Source organism: Taudactylus pleione, unplaced genomic scaffold (genome assembly GCF_031769625.1).
Source record: "Taudactylus pleione unplaced genomic scaffold, aTauple2 ptg000179l, whole genome shotgun sequence".
Taxonomy (NCBI): Eukaryota; Metazoa; Chordata; class Amphibia; order Anura; family Myobatrachidae; genus Taudactylus; species Taudactylus pleione.
In genome coordinates, this window is record NW_028284581.1 from 37,402,564 (window position 1) to 37,424,077 (window position 21,514).

Consider the following 21,514-nt stretch of genomic DNA (forward strand, 5'->3'; position numbering starts at 1 on the left):
TGCTTCTAATACAACTTAATGTGTCTAATGTTGGGCACACACTAAATGGTGTACCCAGCACGCTGTCGCTTGCGGCGAAATCCTGCGGGTGTGCCGGCATCGGCAAGTGCATAATGCACACTTGCTGAGAACGGCGGCGACAGCAGGGACCATGCTGCATTCGGCAGGATGGCCCCTGCTGGCGATATTGCCTACAGGACCTGCATGCAGGGATGCAGGGAACGCGCATAGTCAGCGACATAGCAGGCACACACTGGCCGATGTGCCAGATATGTCTAACATATCGTCTAGTGTGTACCCGGCATTAGAGTCAATCAGTAACATCACACGCGGAATGTTACAATTCTAAAGAAGTTTGAAACGCTTTTTGGGCTGATACAACTTAATTGTTACTTCCGTGTGTGATGTTACCAATTGACTCCAAGACATATTAAGATGTATTAGGAGGACTTCTTAGAAACTCCTTTTGAATGTATATATTCTTTCTGCTGAATGCAGAGTTTACACCAATAGTATAACGTTCAAATGATCCTTGCATCTATATCTTTTAGATACATATTACCTATTGTATTTTTATTGTATGTGTATTATATATTTTTATTATGTGCTGTATAGTATAATTGACAGCTCCTTGAATTTATTACTTGATATACAGTTTACAGAAAATTACATTAAAAAAAAAAGATGTCGTCTTAATTTGGCAGAATGTATTATTTTCAACCTCTAAATATATTAATTTACTGGGAGGAGCGGGTGGGGTATGGTGCGGTGTCCAAACATTTTTTTTCCTTAAAAGAAGGATTTTCCCCTACTTACCACTTACTCTGGAGGTGCAAACTTAAATGCACATAGAAGGATATAGCTAAGAGAAAACTAAATGAATACATAAAATGAATTACTGTAAATTGTATGCTATCAAGGGTTTCTTAGAGTGTTCAATTAATATACAATTAAAAGAAACAAGTTTTTTTTTTCTTTAGGTTAATTATTAACTTAAGTATAAGGCTCCACAAAACGTCTGCAGCGCTATATAGGGTAACATTGTTACTGTGAAATGTTATTATTAGTATTAGAAAATAAGCACAATACACAATGGCTGGCCATATAAGTACCACAGAAAGGGAAGGACAGATAAGAGGCTAGGATAGCAGAAGTATGCAATGGCAAGAAACAGGTAGTGATCGTTCCAGTTCTCAATGACCATGTAGCCAACGTATGCTGAACACTTGTGACATGGATAGTACAAGGGAAATACAAGATGGAGGTGGGCCCTGCCCTTGAGCGCTTCCATACTAAGGATGTGAAACATCTGTTAATGTCAATGAATCAGAACCTTTAAAAAGTCTACTAATGTAATTATTGACCATATGTTTAAGAATACATACCAGTAGTAGGAGCTCTGAGCACTAGAAATTCAGGTTGGACACTCCATGTATGTGCAGGTATGCCATCATTCTGTGCAGGTACATTTGGCAAGAGAGATCCCTGTGGGCCTTTTACAGGTAGTATATCCAAGGATGTATTACTACTGTGAATTTCTGCATTTTCAACAATACTAAAATCAAGCATAAAAAAGCTAAAAATGGCCAAATTGATCAAATTTACAACATGTTTAAGACTATGATGAAGCACAAATATCTATTATCTTTATTGTAACAATTAAAACATCTAACAGTCAAATGTCTTTTGTTTTGTTTTATCTTATCTATATAATAAGCGATTAAGTAAAGCTGCATACACATGTAAAGATTTTCTCTCCAACCATCCAACTAGTTGATTGGTTGGAATGAAAATCTGGTAAGGAATGAAAGCAAATTACAATCAGCAATTTTGTTCAAATTCCGGGAAAATGGACAAAAACTGCTGGAAAAAAATTGTTTAGATCAAACATTTAACAAACTTGTCCGATGACCATTTTCATCTGTTTTCTGGAATTTAGGAGCAAATTGCTGATCATCAGTTACTCCCATACGTTACCAGATTTTCATTCCAACCAATCAACTAGTTGGATGGTTGGAATAAAAATCTTTACGTGTGTACCCAGCCTAAGTGTGTGTGTCCCTCTGTCTGTCTGCCCTTTAGGCATGGCCAGTTTTTTACCTAGCGACACCAAATTTCTCATGGTGGTGTAGTTTGACCAGGAGTAGGTTTTTGCCTAGGTTTGTACTTTATCAGGGCCACACACTGTCACATAATTCTATAAAACTGGGACACTTAAATGACAGGTTCTGGGGCTGGCTTCATACACACACTGTCAATACATTTAGATAGTGGCAGACAGCATAATCAATCCACAATCATTGATCCTGGCAAAGCTTAGACTACAGAGAATACAAACAGCAGGGGAGACTGATCGCAGCAGCAACAGTGTAACTGGCATCCCCCCCAATGGTAGCCCTGCTATACATGGTCTTCAATGTTGGTCTGCAGAGTGATTTCAAAGGGAGATTCAGCTGGGGATGCAGTGACAGGTATCATCACATTCCAGATTATGCGCATGTGCAGTACGGGTCGGCGATCCTGTGACGCCTCCTGTTGCATTACCATATTACAGCTATCACAGCTGCTAACATGTTAGCAGTGACGATAGCATATCCGTCCGCAGCTGACTCACTCCCTCTGGTCTGCAGGGATTTCTGAAAATCAAGTGATTTTGGAAGCAATACTGATTTCTGTTCTGTAAGTCAGTCTGCTCCTGATATACCCCATTCCAAACAGTATGAGAATACACCTGCCTGCACTGTCATTTACTCCTAATTTGCATAGTTATCCAGGTTATAGGCGAGGACAATGTAAAAAAATGAAGGCTGCAGGTGTACTTCAGAGTCCAGTCTTCAACCCGGGAAAATGCCTGGTATCCCAGCTAGTTCAGAATAGAACCGAATAATGTTTCCATAACATTTCATCAAATGCTCTCTCCCAGTGGTGTGCATATGAAACTTAAAGTAACAGTTTTAAAAAGAATATAAAAAGGTTTTACATGTTCATACTAGGTAACCTCTATAATTCTAACTAAGCAGAAATATTTCACTGCAAGGACTGTGACACAGCCATTACCCCTCCTAGCACCCCACCATTCTCTTATTCCCTTCTTTATTTAATTTTTTATTTCTATGTTTAGATTGCCCATTGCTACACAATATATTTTCGTATATTTTATCATTTCTTTTTATTGCCGATTTCGCTTTAATTTATTAGCATTTTGTTTTTTAATTGTTTATTTTAGCAATATCCTATATTGTTGGATTGTTTTGTTTGATTTTGATCTGTATTCAGCTATTCCTTTTAAAATGTGTGCAATGTATTATATTATTTTTGTTATTGAATACAAGCAAATATTTTTATGTGTAAAACTTTTTTTTCTTTAAATATCACATTAAAATACATGAATGTGTGTAACTAACAAAGCTATTACAAGTGACAACAATAATTAATGTCTCAAAGCTGAAAATAGCAAATATAAAATAAGATGTGTATTGATTAAATAAACTGAAACACTGGAACTGTTAATTGAGGTATGCTATTTCAATGATGAAGACTTGCAGTGATACAATGCATCCGTAAAGTATTCACAACGCTTCACTTTTTACACATTTTTTGTTATGTTACAGCCTTATTCCAAAATGGAATAAATAATTTTTTGTCCTCAAAATTCTACACACAATACCACATAATGACAACGTGTAAAAAGTTTTTTGTTGATTTCTGCAAATTTTATAAAAAAACAAACAAAAACAAACTAAGAAATCATATGTACATAAGTAGTCACAGCCTTTGCTCAATACTTTGTTGATGCACCTTTGGCACACCTATCTTTTGGCAATTTTGCCCACACCTCTTTGCAGCACCTCTCAAGCTCCATCAGGTTGGATGGGAAGCGTCGATGCACAGCCATTTTCAGATCTCTCCAGAGATGTTCAATTGGATTCAAGTCGGGGCTCTGGCTGGGCCACTCAATGACATTCACAGAGTTGTCCTGAAGCCACTCCTTTGATATCTTGGCTGTGTGCTTAGGGTTGTTGTCCTGCTGAAAGATGAACCATCGCCACAGTCTGAGGTCAAGAGCGCTCTGGAGTAGGTTTTCATCCAGGATGTGTCTGTACATTGCTGCATTCATCTTTCCCTCTATCCTGACGAGTCTCCTAGTTCCTGCTGCTGAAAAATATCCCCACAGCATGATGCTGCCACCACCATGCTTCACTGTAGGGATGGCATTGGCCTGGTAATGAGCGGTGCCTGGTTTCCTCCAAACATAACGCCTGGCATTCACACCAAAGAGTTCAATCTTTGTCTCATCAGACCAAAGAGTCCTTCAGGTGCATTTTGGCAAACTCCAGGTGGGCTGCCATATGCTTTTTACTAAGGAGTGGCTTCTGTCAGGCCACTCTAATATACAGGACTGATTGGTGGATTGTTGAAGAGATGGTGGTCCTTCTGGAAGGTTCTCCTCTCTCCACAGAGGAATGCTGTAGCTCTGACAGAGTGACCATCGGGTTCTTGGTCACTTCCCTGACTAGGGCCCTTCTCCCCCAATCGCTCAGTTTAGACGGCCGACCAACTCTAGGAAGAGTCCTGGTGGTTCCGAACTTCTTCCATTTACGGATGATGGAGGCCACTGTGCTCATTGGGACCTTCAAATCAGCAGATATTTTTCTGTACCCTTCCCCAGATTTGTGCCTCAAGACAATCCTGTCTCAGAGGTCTGCACACAATTCCTTGGACTTCATGCTTGGTTTGTGCTCTGACATGCACTGTCAAGTGTGGGACTTTATACAGACAAATCATGTCCAAACAACTGAATTTACCACAGGTGGACTCCAATTAAGATGTAGGAACATCTCAAGGATGGTCAGTGGAAACAGGGTGCACCTGAGCTCAATTTTGAGCTTCATGGCAAAGGCAGTGAATACTTATGTATATGTGATTTCTTAGGTTTTTTTTTTTTTTATTAAATTTGCAAAAATCTCAAAAAAAACCTTTCTACATGTTGTCATGTATTGTGTGTAGAATTTTGAGGACAAAAATTAATTTATGCCATATTGGAATAAGGCTGTAACATAAAATGTGGAAAAAGTGAAGCGTTGTGAATACTTTCCGGATGCACTGTAGGTTCTGAGCCACTATGACAAGGGCCAAACAGTGATGGCTAGATGACTGGGTCAGAGCAAAACAGCAGGACTTATGGGATGTTCCCGGTATGCAGTGGTTAATACCTACCAAAAGTAGTCCAAGGAAGGACAACCAGTGAACCGGCAAAAGGGTCATGGGCACCCAAGACTTATTGATGCGTGTGGAGAGCAAAGGCTAGCCTGTTGATCCCACAGAAGAGCTATTGCAGCACAAACTGGCAAAAAGTGAATGCTTGTTATGATAGAAAGGTGTCAGAACACAGTGCATCGCAGCGTGCTGCAGACCAGTCGAAGTGCATGTGCTGTCACCACCTACAATTCGCATGTGAGAGTCAGAACTGGACCATGGAGCAATAGGAGAATGTGGCCTGTTCGCATTTTGTTTTACATCATGTGGACAGCCGGGTGCATGTGCATTGTTTACCTGGGGAAGAAGCCTCTTCTGCCTCCAGTACTTAGTGTGGGGCTGCCCTCGTTATGGCACAGGACACGATACCCACTCCACACAGCAGCAGTGGCAGACCATGCTTAAAGATTGCAGGAGCTACACTTCCAGTTATCCCATCCCAATGGCAAGCAGACCAGTATTCAATTGTTTTGGATGGCACACATATCCAGGTCACTGAATTACCCCTCAGTGGATGCAGGCAGGCAGGAGAATGTACCATCCATGGTACCTCATCAGTCATTTACAGGCATATTGAGGATGTAAAAATAAATAGAGAATTCCTGCTGATGGCGGCAATGAGAAAATCAGCTGTGTGTGGTGGGAAGTTTTTTTTTAAAAAAAACCCTGAAATTCCTTGCAGGCTATAAGAGTATAAAGGGGGAAGCAGCCTGCATTTCTGGAAAAACATTTAAAAGAGCCAGTGTGACTCCTATATACCACAGTGTTCTAGCAAACCTCCAAATGGATGAAAGAAAAAACATTTAAGTTCAAATTAATTAATGCCCGCCATAAACATAAATTGGGAAAAGAATCTCTGTGATAGAATATTGGAATATACTAATACTATCTGAATGAACTTAATGTACTTAGTTCCTGTAAACGTCCCCTAATCCTTATCACAATACTGGAAACCAAGTGACCTTAATCCTTCAGGGGCAACATGAAACTTACTTTGCCAAATTAGTGCTCAAACTTGGCTGAGCAGAACCACCACTTGTGCTTCTTTCTGGATCCCTTCGAACAACAGAAAGTATCACTTTTTGCATATTTCCAAAGAAAAGTTGGACATCATTTGGTCTTTGCGGCAAATCATACACTGCAAATTTAAAAAATAAATAAAAGCAAACCTTTGAAAAAACATTTGGCCATTAGAACGATAAAAGTAAATTGCTTAAAAAAAACAAACAACAACATTAAACCAAAATTAATGAATGGCAATTAAAAAACCATGAAACATTACTAATATCTTCAATAAAAACTACACTAAAATGTAATATTAGGGAGCTTACCAAAAGAAACTTCTTGTAAGCCTATAAGAGAATCGTTCAGTAGACAAAAAGTTAGCTATAAAATGGAATATAAATTATTCCATGTCATTTCTATATAAAAATTAGCATGGTGAACAGCTCTGTATTGTAGGGGGACCAATAAATCTTCCCTAGGGATCATATCCTATTAGGTGCAAGTTTACTAAAAAAAATCTTGCATCTGCTGGGTTTTTCTTGCAGGTTGAAGATTTTTGATTATCAATTGGGCGCAGGTTTTTGATTTTATATTGAGCACTCAAATGTTTGAGCACCTCCAGAGTTTCTAATTTTTCCTGAAATCCTTATTTTAAAGGAAAAACTGGTGGGTCTTGCTTCTGGACAACTGTAGCAACCCCCCTCCTAATGACTAATTAAGCATTGGATGTTTCCAATTAGCTTATTTAGTCCAATACTCACCTTCAGGCAGCGCTGTCCTCCTCCACTGTTTCTCCAGCATACTGATGTCTTCCCTCCGACGTCTGCAGTGTGTGTGAGTGATTTGTGTGTTGTTCAGCAGAGGCACCACGACTAAATGCCCACGATGGCCCTACAGACCGAGTAGAATGTGCTGTCTCAGTGTTTGGGACAGGGAGATCAACCTGTGTGTACACCTAAGAGATAGTCATATGTAACCATCTAGCCATGGTCTGCTTGTTAGCTGGCCATCCTCGTTTGTGAAAGCCATATAATACAAAAAGAGAATCTGATTTTCTAACAGAATTTGTACGCTCAACATAGATACGGAAAGCATGAACTACATCCAGGGAGGCTTCACCTAAAGAAAAATCTGCAGCCTGAAAAGCTGGAACTACAATTTATTTATTTACATGAAAATGGGACACTACCTTAGGAAGGTAACCCTTCCTTGTACGAAGAAAAGCTCTATCCTGGTGAAAAATAAAAAATGGGGAGCAACAAGAAAGCGCTGCCAAATCAGAGAGCCCCTTAAGACATATACCACAGTGCTACCATTGGGACATAAGGAGGCTGAACTCCCTGAAAAAAATTGTAACAAATTCTAAGCAATCTTTCCCTGAACCAGACTGACAATGCAGAAACCTGCACTCTCAAAGTGGCCAGGCAGAGACCAAGATCTAAACCAGCCTGGAGAAAAGCCAGTACCCAGGAAACCCTAAAACACTTTCAGTTCATACTTCCTGTGGGGACACCACTGACCAAAAGAACGCCAAACCCTGTAATAGATCCCGGCTTCTGTGCTCTAAGTATCGGTTGAATCACAGAGCTGGAGAAACCCTTGGGCTCTTAAGATGGCAGATTCAAGAGCCATGCCTTCAAAGCCAGACGAGGTAGATATGTATGCAGGCAGGGACCCTGCATTAACAGATCCTGCCATAAAGGAAGAGGATATGGACTGTCTATGGATAGATTCTGTATGTCAGTTAACCAGTGACGCCAAGCTGGAGCCACTAGTATTACTGTTCCGCCTTCCTACTTGAATCTCCTGTGGACTCTTGGGAGGAGGGAAATTGGAGGAACGATACCCCAGTTTGAAGTCCCATCTTACTGCCAGTGCATCCACAAATGCTGCTGATGGTCTCTGGACCTGTACCTGGGGACCTTGTGGTTGTGACGCTATGAGGTCTATATCCGGTAGACCCCATTTCTTCACCAAGAGCTGAAACACTCCCGGGTGGAGAGACCACTCTTCGGCGTGTATGTCCTGATGACTTAGGAAGTCTGCTTCCCAATTGAGGACTTTAGTAATGAATATTGCAGAGATGGCCGAAGATTACGTTCTGCCCAAATCAGGACCTTTGTCACTTCTTTCATGGCTGCATGACTTTGCGTGCCTCCCTGATGATTGAGGTAGGTTACTGTAGTCACATTGTCGGACTGGATCTGGATCGGCTTGCCTTGGAGCAAGCCCTGTGCCATGATAAGTGCTTTGTATACCGCTGCAGTTCCAGAATATTTATTGGCAGATGACTTTTCCGATTTGTCCATCTTCCCTGAAAGGTGTGATGACCTGTCACTGCCCCCCGTCCACAAAGACTGCTGTCTGTGGTGAATTTGGAATTCGGAATGGGCGCCCTTTGTCCAGATGATCCTTTTTCAGCCACCATAGGAGGGAGAGACGAACCTCTGGAGTGAGAAGGACCCTCTGGGACCTTATTAGCTGATACTGTCTGTTCCACCTGGAGAGGAATCAATCTTTGCAGAGGCCTGGAATGAAACAGAGCATACCCCACCATGTCGAATGTGGATACCATTGATCCCAGGACCTGTATAGCTGATAGAATGGATACCCTTCGTTTGTGTAGCAGTTTGCGTAATCGCAATAATAGGGCCGCAATCTTGTCCTCTGGTAGAAACACCCTTTGTATATGAGAATCCAGAAGTGCTCCCAGATGTATCATCTGCTGTGTTGGAGAAAGAGGATTTCTTCCAATTGATGATCCAGCCATGCTTTTGTAGGCAGGCTATGGTCAGATGAAGATGGTGTTGTAAAATAACTGGAGTTTGTGCAAATATCAGAAGATCGTCCAGATATGGTAGTATTCGGATTCCCTAACTCATGAGATAGCCCGTCATGACTGCCATTATCTTGGTAAATACCCGGGGGGCTGTTGATAGGCCAAAGGGCAGTGCCTGAATTTGGTAATGTTGTTGTAGGACAGCAAACCGTAGAAATTGTTGGTGGGATGGCGTAATAGGTACATGCAGATACGCATCCTGAATGTCCAGGGAAAGCAAATCCCCAGGCTCCAATGCCAAAATAATTGACTGTAGAGTTTCCATACGGAACTTCGGTAAATTAATAAACCTGTTGAGGGTTTTTAGATTTAGAATAGTGCGATGAACCCATTTGGTTTCTCAACCAAAAATAGATTGGAATAATAACCTCTTCCTTGTTGCAACACAGGAACCGGGATTATTACCCTTGCCTGCAGCAGGAAGTGAATGGCCTCCTGAAGCAGGATCTGTGCAAAAAAACTTCTCGGACCCAGGCATCTGTTTGATGCCAGTAATCCACAAACTGAAGTCGCCCTCCCACTCTGGGATCCCCAGAGAGGAAGCCTGCCCCATCAGGCCGAGTGTTTGTCGTCCGGTTTAGAAGCTGGATGTCTGGCCGGTCCAGACGTCTTAGTTTGTCGCCTGGATGTCCTGCGAAAACTAGACGGCCTGGAGGAAAATGGTTACTTTTCTCGTCCCTGAGGATGAAGGGACCGAAAAGAAAACTGCCTAGATTTTATTGTACCTGTAGATGGCAGACCTGCAGACTTTGAAGCCGCCAGAATAGCCATCATCTTATCTAACTCTGGTCCAAAAAGTATATTTCCATAGAAAGCAAAGGCTTCCAGAGCCGCCTTTGATCCTGTATCAGCTTCCCAGGATCTTAACCGAAGAACCCTGATGATGCTTTCGAAGCTAAAATTCCAGCATCTACTGCAGCTCCTGCCAAACAGGAAACCGCTTCCCGTATGTGGGAGATATACACCATCTGTTCTCTGGTAGCAGCTGGTAGAGTCTTCCAATGACCTCGTCCATTCTGCAACAGCTTTGGCTACCCAGGCTCCAGCCATAGCTGGATGAATAACAGCTCCCCATTATGAAAATATTGCCTTAAGACACGTTTAAATTTTCCTATCTGTAGAATCCTTAAGATGCTAATGGAATAAGCAATGTAGCATTTCTGACTAAGTGTGTCACGTGAGCATAGAGAGTAGGGTATAGTACCTCCCACTTAGTACATTCAGAAGCTGGGAAAGGATATAACAGTTTATCCGGGTTACCCCATGCCTCTTCCATAAAGCTCCGTTTTAGCCACCTTCCGGTATTTAAACACTGTAGCCTTCTTACTAGGGACCTGTTCATCATCCTGAATATCTAGGATTGCTTTAACCGCCCTCACCAAAGAAGGAACATCCACTGTGGATGGATGAGCCTCCTCTCCCGAGCTAGACCCTGGAGAAGAACACTGCACATCATCTGAGTCCCCTGATGTGTCTGAAACCATATGCTGAACAGGCCGATAAAAAGATAACTTTCACTTAGGCGCCTTAGTAACTACCGGTCTGCTTGCAACAGCTGACTGAGCTATACTCTAACTTGAGTGGACATAAGCATTTATCCAGGAAGGATGCATAGGAGGTGCAAATATAGCACACTGTGGATACCCCATACAAGGAGACAAGGACGACACCCAAGATGGCTCTTGTACAGGAACTGGTATACTGGACTGGTGAGGTGATTCTTTATAACAGACAGCACACAAACCATCCTTTATAAAATCCTGAGCGGACAAGGCCGCTAGACAGGCTTTACATGAAACCAACACAGTAGCCTCCCCCTCCTGATTCCCTTTACCTTTTTACATATAAATTATAAAGGTAACAATGCAATGTAATGTGACAACCTTCACAAATGAATGTGAAGTATAAAGAAAAACCCCACACACATGCATCAGAGAGATGAGGAGAAACACAGTGATAGTTATAAAATATAGGGGTATGCAAGGCTGCGCTTAACCTTGATCTAGGGTAGCTGCTAGGGAAAAAAATAAGAGGGATCCACCCACCCTGTTCGGTTATCAATATTTAAAAAAAGGAAATGTTCCCAGTGCTCACCCTTTTGAATGGTGTAATATATCAATACAAATGTCTCTGACACAATCAGTTAATGTCTCAAATAATATATAAATAATAAATATTTATATATTGTTTATTTATATATCCCAGTGCACGGGGTCCCAAGCGCCGGCATCCTGTGCACTTATCCCATAAATCAGAGACCAGTGCAGATATATAATGGAAAATATCAGGGTAATAGGTGCAGGTTATGTTGGGACTGTTCCGATTGGCGTGAGAATGCGGGCAATTGTGCATTACAAAATGTAATGCTTTTTGTTGTTTCTTGCTGATTACTCATCTATCTGTGCCATCACTTCTAGTACTATAGGTTTATGTGGCTGGTTAGTTTTACTCAAAAATAATATCTCTTATATACAGTCAGGTGCATAAATATTGGGACATTGACAGAATTTTCATATTTTGGCCTCTATTCACCACCACAATGGCTTTGAAATTAAACAAACAAGATGTGCTTCAACTGCAGACTTTCAGATTTAATTTGAGGGTAATTACATCCAAATCAGGTGAACGGTGTAGGAATTACAACGGTTTCTATATGTGCCTCCCACTTTTTAAGGGGCCAAAAGTAATGGGACAAACTAAACAATCCTAAATCTAACTTTCACTTTTTAATACTTTGTGGCAAATCCTTTGCAGGCAATTACAGCCTGAAGTCTGGAACGCATAGACATCACCAGACGCTGGGTTTCATCCCTGGTGATGCTCTGCCAGGCCTCTACTGCAAATGTCTTCAGTTCCTGCTTGTTCTTGGGGCATTTTCCCTTCAGTTTTGTCTTCATCAAATGAAATGCATGCTCAATCGGCTTCAGGTCAGGGGATTGACTTGGCCATTGCATAACATTCCACTTTTTAGCCTTAAAAAACACTTTGGTTGCTTTTGCAGTATGCTTCGGGTCATTGTCCATCTGCACTGTGAAGCGGCGTCCAATGAGTTCTGAAGCATTTGACTGAATATGAGCATATAATATTGCCCGAAACACTTCAGAATTCATTCTGCTGCTTTTGTCAGCAGTCACATCATCAATAAATACAAGGGAACCAGTTCCATTGGCAGCCATACATGCCCACGCCATGACACTACCTCCACCATGCTTCACTGATGAGGTGGTATGTTTTGGATCATGAGCAGTTCCTTTCCTTCTCCATACTCTTCTCTTCCCATCACTCTAGTACAAGTTGATCTTTGTCTTATCTGTCCATAGGATGTTGTTCCAGACCTGTAATGGCTTTTTTAGATGTTGTTTGGCAAACTCTAATCTGGTCTTCCTGTTTTTGAGGCTCACCAATTGTTTACATCTTGTGGTGAACCCTCTATATTCACTCTTGTGAAGTCTTCTCTTGATTGTTGACTTTGACACATATACATCTACCTCCTGGAGAGTGTACTTGATTTGGCCAACTGTTGTTAAGGGGTTTTTCTCCTCCAGGGAAATAATTATTCTGTCATCCACCACAGTTGTTTTCCGTGGTCTTCCGAGTCTTTTGGTGTTGCCGAGCTCTCCGATGCATTCTTTCTTTTTAAGAATGTTCCAAACAGTTGATTTGGCCACACCTAATGTTTTTGCTATCTCTCTGATGGGTTTGTTTTGATTTTTCAGTCTAATGATGGCTTGCTTCACTGATAGTGACAGCTCTTTGGATCTCATATTGAGAGTCGACAGCAACTGATTCCAAATGCAAATGTCACACCTAGAATCAACTCCAGACCTTTTACCTGCTTAATTGATAATGAAATAACGAGGGAATAGCCCACACCTGTCCATGAAATAGCTTTTGAGTTGATAGTCCCATTACTTTTGGCCCCTTAAAAAGTGGGAGGCACATATAGAAACCGTTATAATTCCTACACCGTTCACCTGATTTGGATGTAATTACCCTCAAATTAAATCTGAAAGTCTGCAGTTGAAGCACATCTTGTTTGTTTAATTTCAAAGCCATTGTGGTGGTGAATAGAGGCCAAAATATGAAAATTCTGTCAATGTCCCAATATTTATGCACCTGACTGTAGCTACCAAGCACTGCTACATAGTGATATGTGTAAGCTAATGTGGGGTACATGCTTGGCCGATGGATCAGCTGTTCGGCAAACCAACAGATATGGTATGTATGTGTGTGTATACACTTCCCAATCAGCTGACTGATATGTCTGGCCAGAGGAAGCAGTGTTGAAGTCATTTTAACAGCTTCCTGTGGCCAGCATATGGGTTGGTCAGTTGGTGGTGAGTACACATCGGAAAAGGTGAACAACATATCTGCAATATAGATCTGCTGTGCTGCACTTCCTCCCCAGAGATATATTTTTGATCATCATCCTTCACAGATATAGTTGGTGTACACACCAGCCGATGGTAGAGATTTTATATAATTTGTGTGCTGTACGAACGACATATAATGCAGTGTGCACCTAGCATTACATACTACACTGAGTTATAAACAGCCTCGCCTATGTGCAACTACAAGACTGCAGAGCCATAGACTTGTGATATTACTGTTGATGTGTGTATCTGGTGACACCTGTGTACTGATCAGCCTGTGACAAGCTGACTGCTCAGAAGTCCTGGAGAGGTTGTCGCATATCTCTGGAACTCTGTGCACATCTGGGGGGCTTTTGTGCCCTTGGTTGAAGATCTGTGTCCTGCGAGAGCTCATCTAATTGAGATATATCCCTCCTGTCTGGCACAGAACATGCTGTAGTTAGAAGAAAGTTGTAGATAATGGACTTCATACTCAAACATCTGTGGCCTTGTTTCTGTATGGTTGTGGTAGTTTGCTTACTACCAAAGGCTAACGTGATGATCACTGCTTCTATCCTTATTATCTGTCTATATTCATGTGGATGGCCCACTCGCTCACTATTTTCTCCTCAAGATTAGTATGGACACTTACAGCTAACACCATGCTGGTTGCAAAAGGTCAATTTAAAAAAGCATCCCATTTCCATCCGCACACGCCAAACGAGGAGGGAATTAGGCCTCCACGCCCACGAGATAGAGATGTTTTGTTCGATTACATGATCGCTGCACAGGTGCCACCAGGAAACGTGTATTTCATGGAAAGTGTGATCAGTCAACAAATCGGGACAGCCCGCTCTTTCAATCTCCATCCATTTGGGTGCACATGTCTGCAATTACTTTCTACCCTTCATGTGCATCATGCAGACTAGAGGGTCAGCCTTTTTGCAGCATTTAGAACTGAATAAAGCAGTAATAGATGGGTTAGGGGATTCCAGATATGAGGAAGTTGCAGTAGTTGAGAGGTAATGGAAGAATGGATAGAGCAGGATAGTTATTACCCTACATGAATATAAGTTTATCACTTGTCTTACCTTCAGACACCAGCTGTTCACCAGGAAATTCTTCATCAAATCTTGTATTTTTTAAATTTGTGTTTTCGGCAATGGTTTTTTGGGCCAATTCAGGCTTGTAAAGTAATGCCCTGTTATAATGGGAACATACTGTATGTTTTAAATAACTAGAGAATTATTACAAGAGATTCACAAATGTCTAATGCTAACAAAGATATTACCCCAGGTAAAGACAAAGTAAGTAGAAGAATTTCTGTAGGCTACCATGGTATTTGTATCAAGACTCCAAAAGCCTCCTACTCCATTTTCAGTTTCTATGATTGCTACAGCTTTACATCTTGTTCAAACACAAATTCTTTATAGTTCTCACCACAAGCTTAAAATATATTTTTTTTAAACTATGAGTGCTTTTAACTTTATACCTCACCTGCGAAACTGCTGCCTGGATACCTCATCTCCACAGCAAAAACACACTGTACATAATGTGCTAGGAATATCTTCTACTTTTGTTGCATTGCAGAATATTGTAACCAGCTGTATTAAAAAAAATAAAAAAAGAAAAAAAAAGAAAGAAGAAATCGAGGTAATTTTAAAATTACTGAATCAGTGTCATCTCCTGGGTCAGTTCATGGCTGTGTGGGTTTGTTTTTGTTTTGTTATGGTCATGGACATTTCCAGGGTTTTATAACCCTTGTAAATACTAAATTTTTTAATGACCAACTGTATAATACAAATGTTATTACTCAATTTAACTTCCTAAATTCTTCTTCTCTGTGCTTCAAGAGTTAAGATTTGTTGAAGTGGTTTATAGGCTGCATAAAATTGTTTTTATCAAGTTTAATAAAGAGAGGTTTAGTGCACCAAAGTCTGCTGAGACTACACTGTGTGTGACCCACCTAGACAAATATTCTCAACAATTAAATGTTGGCAACTATGTACACAACATGAGGGGCTGTCTTCCGATAACTTACTTTCAAACTTATGGTTACAGAACACTATAAAATGGAAATAAAATCCTCTGAGAATTTTTCAATGTGAATAACAGAACTGGTTATTGTCCAAATGCTAAACTTCTCAAAGAACTGTTCAAAACCTACCTCTTGTGATCCTTCTTTCAGTACAAACTTCTCAGGCGTTACACAACATGAATTTGGATCCATGATGACACTTTTTTGAAAGTTTGCAAAACACACTGCCTTAACATAAGCTGCTCTGGAACCTGTATTCCTAACAGAGAAGCTAATTTTGTTCACTCTACCAGGCGATACCCCATTTAGTGTCACCATGTAGCTATCCGATAGCTTTTTCACACCTTCAAGTATTATGTTACTTGTTCCACCATAGCCAGAAAGCGGTATCTAAATTGAAAAACAAAACGTTGGTTAGCAAAAACATGGTTGAAAGTTTAGGTATAAAAGCTAAGACTACCTAACCAGCAGATCAAACTAAACATAGTAAAGTAAAACAAATGGTCATGGCACATGAATGAAAACAAATATTCTGTATTGCTACTTTTATTATTCAAAAATGTTTACTTTAATATTAAGTAGTGCCAATCTTTCAGTATAAGCGCTGAGGGCTGAACTTATTTAAACTACTAGGATGTTATGATATTTTACTGTTTGAGTTTAAAAAGTTATTATAAGCTACACATATTCCTTGTCTTTAAAAAGGTTAAAAGCAGCTTTTTTATGTGCCTAGCTTGTAAACTTAATATCCTATGAGAAATTGTGCTTTTACAAATCAAAACACTAAGGGGTCCCATTTATCAATATGTATTTGAGGTATAATCTCCGAAAACACCCATTTTCAGGGGTTTACCACAAATCTTAATTATCCCCCCGTATGTATTAAGGAGGGACCGCAGCAGTATCTCAGATACCTGCTGTGATCTCTCCATTACCGCAGGCAGCCGCCTCTTCCACAGGTTTCTATGGGGGATGCGATGCGATCAAATTGACCAATATCTGGAATGCAATACACTCCAGATATTGGCCCCCTTAGCTAATGCCATCTGAATATGACGTTAGTCGCTGTAGCCTATGGGCTACACTGCACACAATTAGCCTGTGGAGGGATCTGCCGGAACCCTCCCCGGCTATGGCAGCTGTGCATGTGCAGCACACCCTGCATTGGCCGGCTGCTCTCCGGAGATATCGCAGCGACTGGCTCCTTTCAGAGCCCGTGTCCCTGCATGTACAGTACCGGATGATACATCCGTCCGGTCGCATTTTGCAATGCGATCATGGGCGTTACTGGCATGCCCTGATCTCATTGCAAAAGTGATAATTGATAAAGGGGGGTCCATATCTGATATGACAGATATTAAAGATATTAGGACACACTATATTTAAAAATGAGAAAATAAAGATTTATATAATTCGGCATTGACTGGACATTTTGCCCCACATAAATTTTAATGAGGCACAAATTATAGTTCTCCCTAAACCTAAACGCGACCCGGCTTTAGTCACCTCCTACCGACCTATCTCACTGCTTAATCAAAACCTAAAAATATTTGATAAACTGAAAGCCCAGCGTTTGCCACCTATTCTTTCTAAAATAATACATCCAGCCCAGACTGGATTAAAAAGGGAGACACTCATAATATTCAAACTCTTATTGCAGGCCTGACCCACACACATCAAGCGCGAGAAACCCCAATATGGTAGTCAGCTAGGACGCTGACAAAGAGTTTCACATGGTTTATTGGTCACATCTGCGGCAAATTCTTTTTCAATGCTTTGGTCCGGACTTTATATATGTTTCCAAAACACTTTATAACTCCGACAACTTTAACTATTAATGCCTTAAACACCAGACATTTCACTCTGCATAGGGGAAATAGGCAATGCTGCCCTTTTTCCCCTTTACCGTTTGACCTGGCAATAGATCCCCTATAAAGTCAATTCACACACATGCCAGGTAGGCAGGGAACAACAATAGCAGACAAAGGCCCTCATTCAGAGCCGTACGCTCTGAGCAGAGCGCACGCTCTGAATGAGGGCCGGGCTCCATTTTCATGGAGCGTCCTCCTGGACGCTCGTATAGCTGTGGGTCACCACCCACAGGCTATACGAGCGTGCTTTGTGATGGCCGCGATGGTCGAGACCATCGCGACCATCGAAATTGCGAGCCGGAGCCTGCGGTTGAGGTTTTCAACCGCAAGCTCCGGAGTGATTTTGGCTCTATCAGAGCCAAAATCACTCCCACTGACATCACTAGTGATGTCAGTGGGCCGGCTTCTGACGAGAGGCGTTCCCGTGGGAACGCCCCCGTCAGGGAGGCACGCCCACCAAAGGGGGCGTGCTGTCAATCAACATTGACAGCACGCCCCCTTTGATCGGACACAACGAGCGAAGGACTTTCCTTCGCTCGTCGCGTCCGGCGCATGCGCACGACGGAGCTCCCTCCGTCGTGCGCATGCTCAGTCCATAACATCGACCCACTTGCGAGCGGACAGCCGCTCGCGAGTGGGTCTGAATCAGGCCCAAAGAGCTTAGGGTTTTGGCCTTTGCAGACATCCTATTATATTTTCATAATCCCAAACAGGCCATACCCATGTTTTTGCATCAATTGCTGGTTTCCAAACTAATATGGCTGACTGACGTTCTAGCTTCTTTCCCGGAAGAATGTAGGGGTGCTAATTTTCCCTTTAAAGGGGTGACTTCCGCATTACTATATCGAGATATTAAGCTACCTGCTCTCTCCTCTCAATTACATGAATTCTAGTGGTCTCCTCGCACAAACAGTGACAGATTTTAAAGTATGGAGCACTCTTCTGTTATCTTATATTGTGAGATGCGTCATTAAAATGGTCAGTTTTCCCAGTTTCATTTTTTTATATACGATTCAAATGTTACCTCTATTACTTAAGAAGAAACACCTTTGCATATAAAATATAGAGATGCAAAGGTTTACTTGGGCTAACACCAAAGAATCTCTTTTTTTACATTGCTACAGTAACTTGCCCTGCATCAAAAGCTAAACATTAGCAGCCAACTATCGGTTTGCCATGGATTGGATTGGGGAGGCCACTAATTACACTAATTACAGGATTGAACAGGCGTTTACCCTGGTGAACACTTAGCTGCATTATTTCACATGCACTCCACTTTTCTTCCAATGGAAATTAAAAATAATTTTCTCCTGGCTACAACTTGAAGTGCTTGCCGTCAGTTTAGATTCACTTTGAAATTATCTAAAACCCACTCCCTCTTTCTTCCTTTGATTGATAATCCCATCCCATCTTTCCTGGAGGTCGAAAATCCGCTCATGTGCGGACCTGGGACCTCATTCAGACCCGCTCACAAGCGGGTCGATGGTGGGGCACTGCGCACACGGTGCGTGCGCAAGCCCCTGAGCGAGAGAGAAATTCTCTTGCTCGGGGCTCGCTACAAAAGGGGCAGCTGTCGATGTTGATCGACAGCTTACCCCATTTTGTAGGCGTGGTAGGGGGGGTGGCCAAACAAACGGAGGCGTTCCTGAAGGAACGCCTGCCATTTGTAGGCAGCCCTACTGACATCACCAGTGATGTCAGTAGGGAGCTTCCTGCGCTGTTAGAGCAGGAAGCTGCCTGGGGCTTGCGGTAGACGAGACCCAACCCCAAGGGTCTCATCACAAGCCCCGATGGTCTCGACCATCGCCGAGTCACTCGCTAAAGATGTGGGTGGTAACACACAGCTTAGCGAGGAGCCAGGAGACAGCCTTTCAAAAGAAAAGCGGCTGCCATCATTCAGAGCGAGCGGCTCTGCATGAGGTACCTGGTCCCTTCATGGGTTGAAATACCTATATTAGCTGATAGTCTCTACAACCATATACGCTTGGTCAGCTACAGCAAAAGTTTACCAATTCATCAATTCCACTATTTCCATATCTGCAAGTTTCGAGTTATTTGCAGAGGACTTTGTGGTTGCTGAGTGACACAGATACACAATGCAGACTGGATGGTGTGTCATATATATATATATATATATATATATATATATATATATTTTTTTTTTTCCCCAGGTATAGATTTACCTTACATAGTACAAGCCACTAAACAGATGAATAAAGTTTTAATTTCTGCCTCTTATCCAGAAATGAATTATAAAATCCTCCACAGAGCCTATTACACCCCAAAACTGAAGTTTCTGATTGGACAATCTGATAACTCTAATTGTTATAAATGTGGCTCTCTAGAAGCAGACAGTTATCACAGTCTCTAAACGTGTCTGAATGTCAGACGATTTTGGGATCAGGTAGACTCGCATTCGAAATTCCCTTGGCATAGATTTTGTAATGACGCCTGAATAGGCATTTTGGAATAAATGTACTCCCTCTCTGACTCAAATTTTAACAAGATCACAAAAATAGTTATTGACTAAAATCGTAGTTGCAGCCATTAGACTATCCTCTCTCAGTGGATAGAACCTACCACATCAGCAATAACTTTACTGTTACTTAGGTAACTTTATTTATTTGATATGGATTGGTCCTCTACGGCTATTGAGATAGAAAAAATGGCTGAGAAAATCTTCTCAATTTGGCTCCCCTATGTTCATACACTGTCCCCTGACATGAAGCTAGCACTTAATGTAGATTCCAGTTAACATCTAGCTATATAAGAAGGTACCGCACCTTTCTGATAATCATCTTCACATATTTCTTAAATGTTTTGTATTAAGGCTTCAATATATTTGTGATGTTAAAATTTCTCATTTGAATTTGGGTATCGATTGCAGTTTCTAGTACATTTTCACTCCTGTTAATTGCCAAAGAGTTGTGGATATGTATCTGATGCTTCCTGATATCTACTTCTCTGTATAATTATCTAGTTTACCTTTATACGCCACTGAATGTTTGTTACCTATGTCGTGTCTCGATCAATAAAATATATATTTTTAAAATAAATGAGAAAAACATTTAATAATGTAGAATATGAAAGTTATATACAAATAAACAGTAAGCAAAACACACATGTGTATCATAAACATGTGTGCAAACTTAAAAGAATAGAATGTATCTATATCATATGTAAAACTCAAACAAAAAACCCCCTTCCTAATATCTTTATTATCAGATGTGGCATTTTTAATTTTTTTTTTTTTTCAAAACGCAGTTAAATCAGATTTTATTTTGCTTTTTGGTTTTATTCCTTTGGGATTTTTGCACAGATACCAGTTTGGAACAGGTTGCTGTGAGTCTGATTATTTACACACAGAGTAATCAATGGATTATTAGATCATACTTTTGCATTTGTATCACACACACACACACACACATATATATATATCTTTTTTTAATATCACACTATATTATATATATGCACACTTAGACATATATAACAATACAGTATATATACACAAACACACTTTATAATATTTATTAGTGCCTGGGGTTCTTCTCTTCTGTATTTAGATTGTAAACAAACATTTTAAAATAAACTGATGTTTAACTGTGCTTAATATCCTCTGAAACTTACAGTGAATTTAGTTCCAGGCTGTGAAGATTTAATTCCTGACTGCTTTATTTCCAGCTTGGCCAACATGCAGCCTATGCGTGTAGGAGAAAACATCAAATGAATAACAGAATCTTCTGTTGGACGAATAGTAAGCTCACGATTGCTGGTCAAACGTTCTTCAGGGCCAAAAGTACTTTGCAACTGTATGAAATAATAAAATGTAGTAGTAATATTTTTTCATAAAAGATTGATAAAAAGATACCATAGTCCCCTAACGGACAATTTAAGATAATAAAGGATAAAACTAGAACTAAAACTGGGTGTGCATGCAGTGTCCCCAACTGACTTAAAAAAGTATTTAATAGAAATATAAAAATCCCTTTCTCTCGAACATCCACTGGGGTCACTGGGACCAGAGGAGTTTTCAAAGAAGCCCCTATGAACGTGAAAACTCTGAAGTTGCAGTACACAAAATGTTTAGACTAAAACTAGTAGATGTTTGTGAATGTAGAGCAGAAGATCAGGTAGAAGCCCAATCCAGCTGTTC

At 40.9% G+C, this 21,514-nt stretch overlaps 1 protein-coding gene across 1 annotated transcript in view; it reads right to left on the reverse strand.

The window, feature by feature from the left end:
* The window catches only part of LOC148520006 (centrosomal protein of 192 kDa-like), a gene marked incomplete at its 5' end in the record, with an annotated part of 37,425 nt that extends 16,257 nt beyond the window's left edge, over window positions 1-21,168 (reverse strand). Inside the window, 6 exons of the mRNA XM_088475943.1 lie at window positions 1,386-1,555; window positions 6,250-6,394; window positions 14,544-14,653; window positions 14,950-15,056; window positions 15,620-15,880; window positions 20,989-21,168. Of these exons, the coding sequence (XP_088332069.1) occupies window positions 1,386-1,555; window positions 6,250-6,394; window positions 14,544-14,653; window positions 14,950-15,056; window positions 15,620-15,880; window positions 20,989-21,168 (973 nt within the window). The remainder of the gene's footprint in view (window positions 1-1,385; window positions 1,556-6,249; window positions 6,395-14,543; window positions 14,654-14,949; window positions 15,057-15,619; window positions 15,881-20,988) is intronic.
* Between the last annotated feature and the right edge of the window lie 346 nt (window positions 21,169-21,514).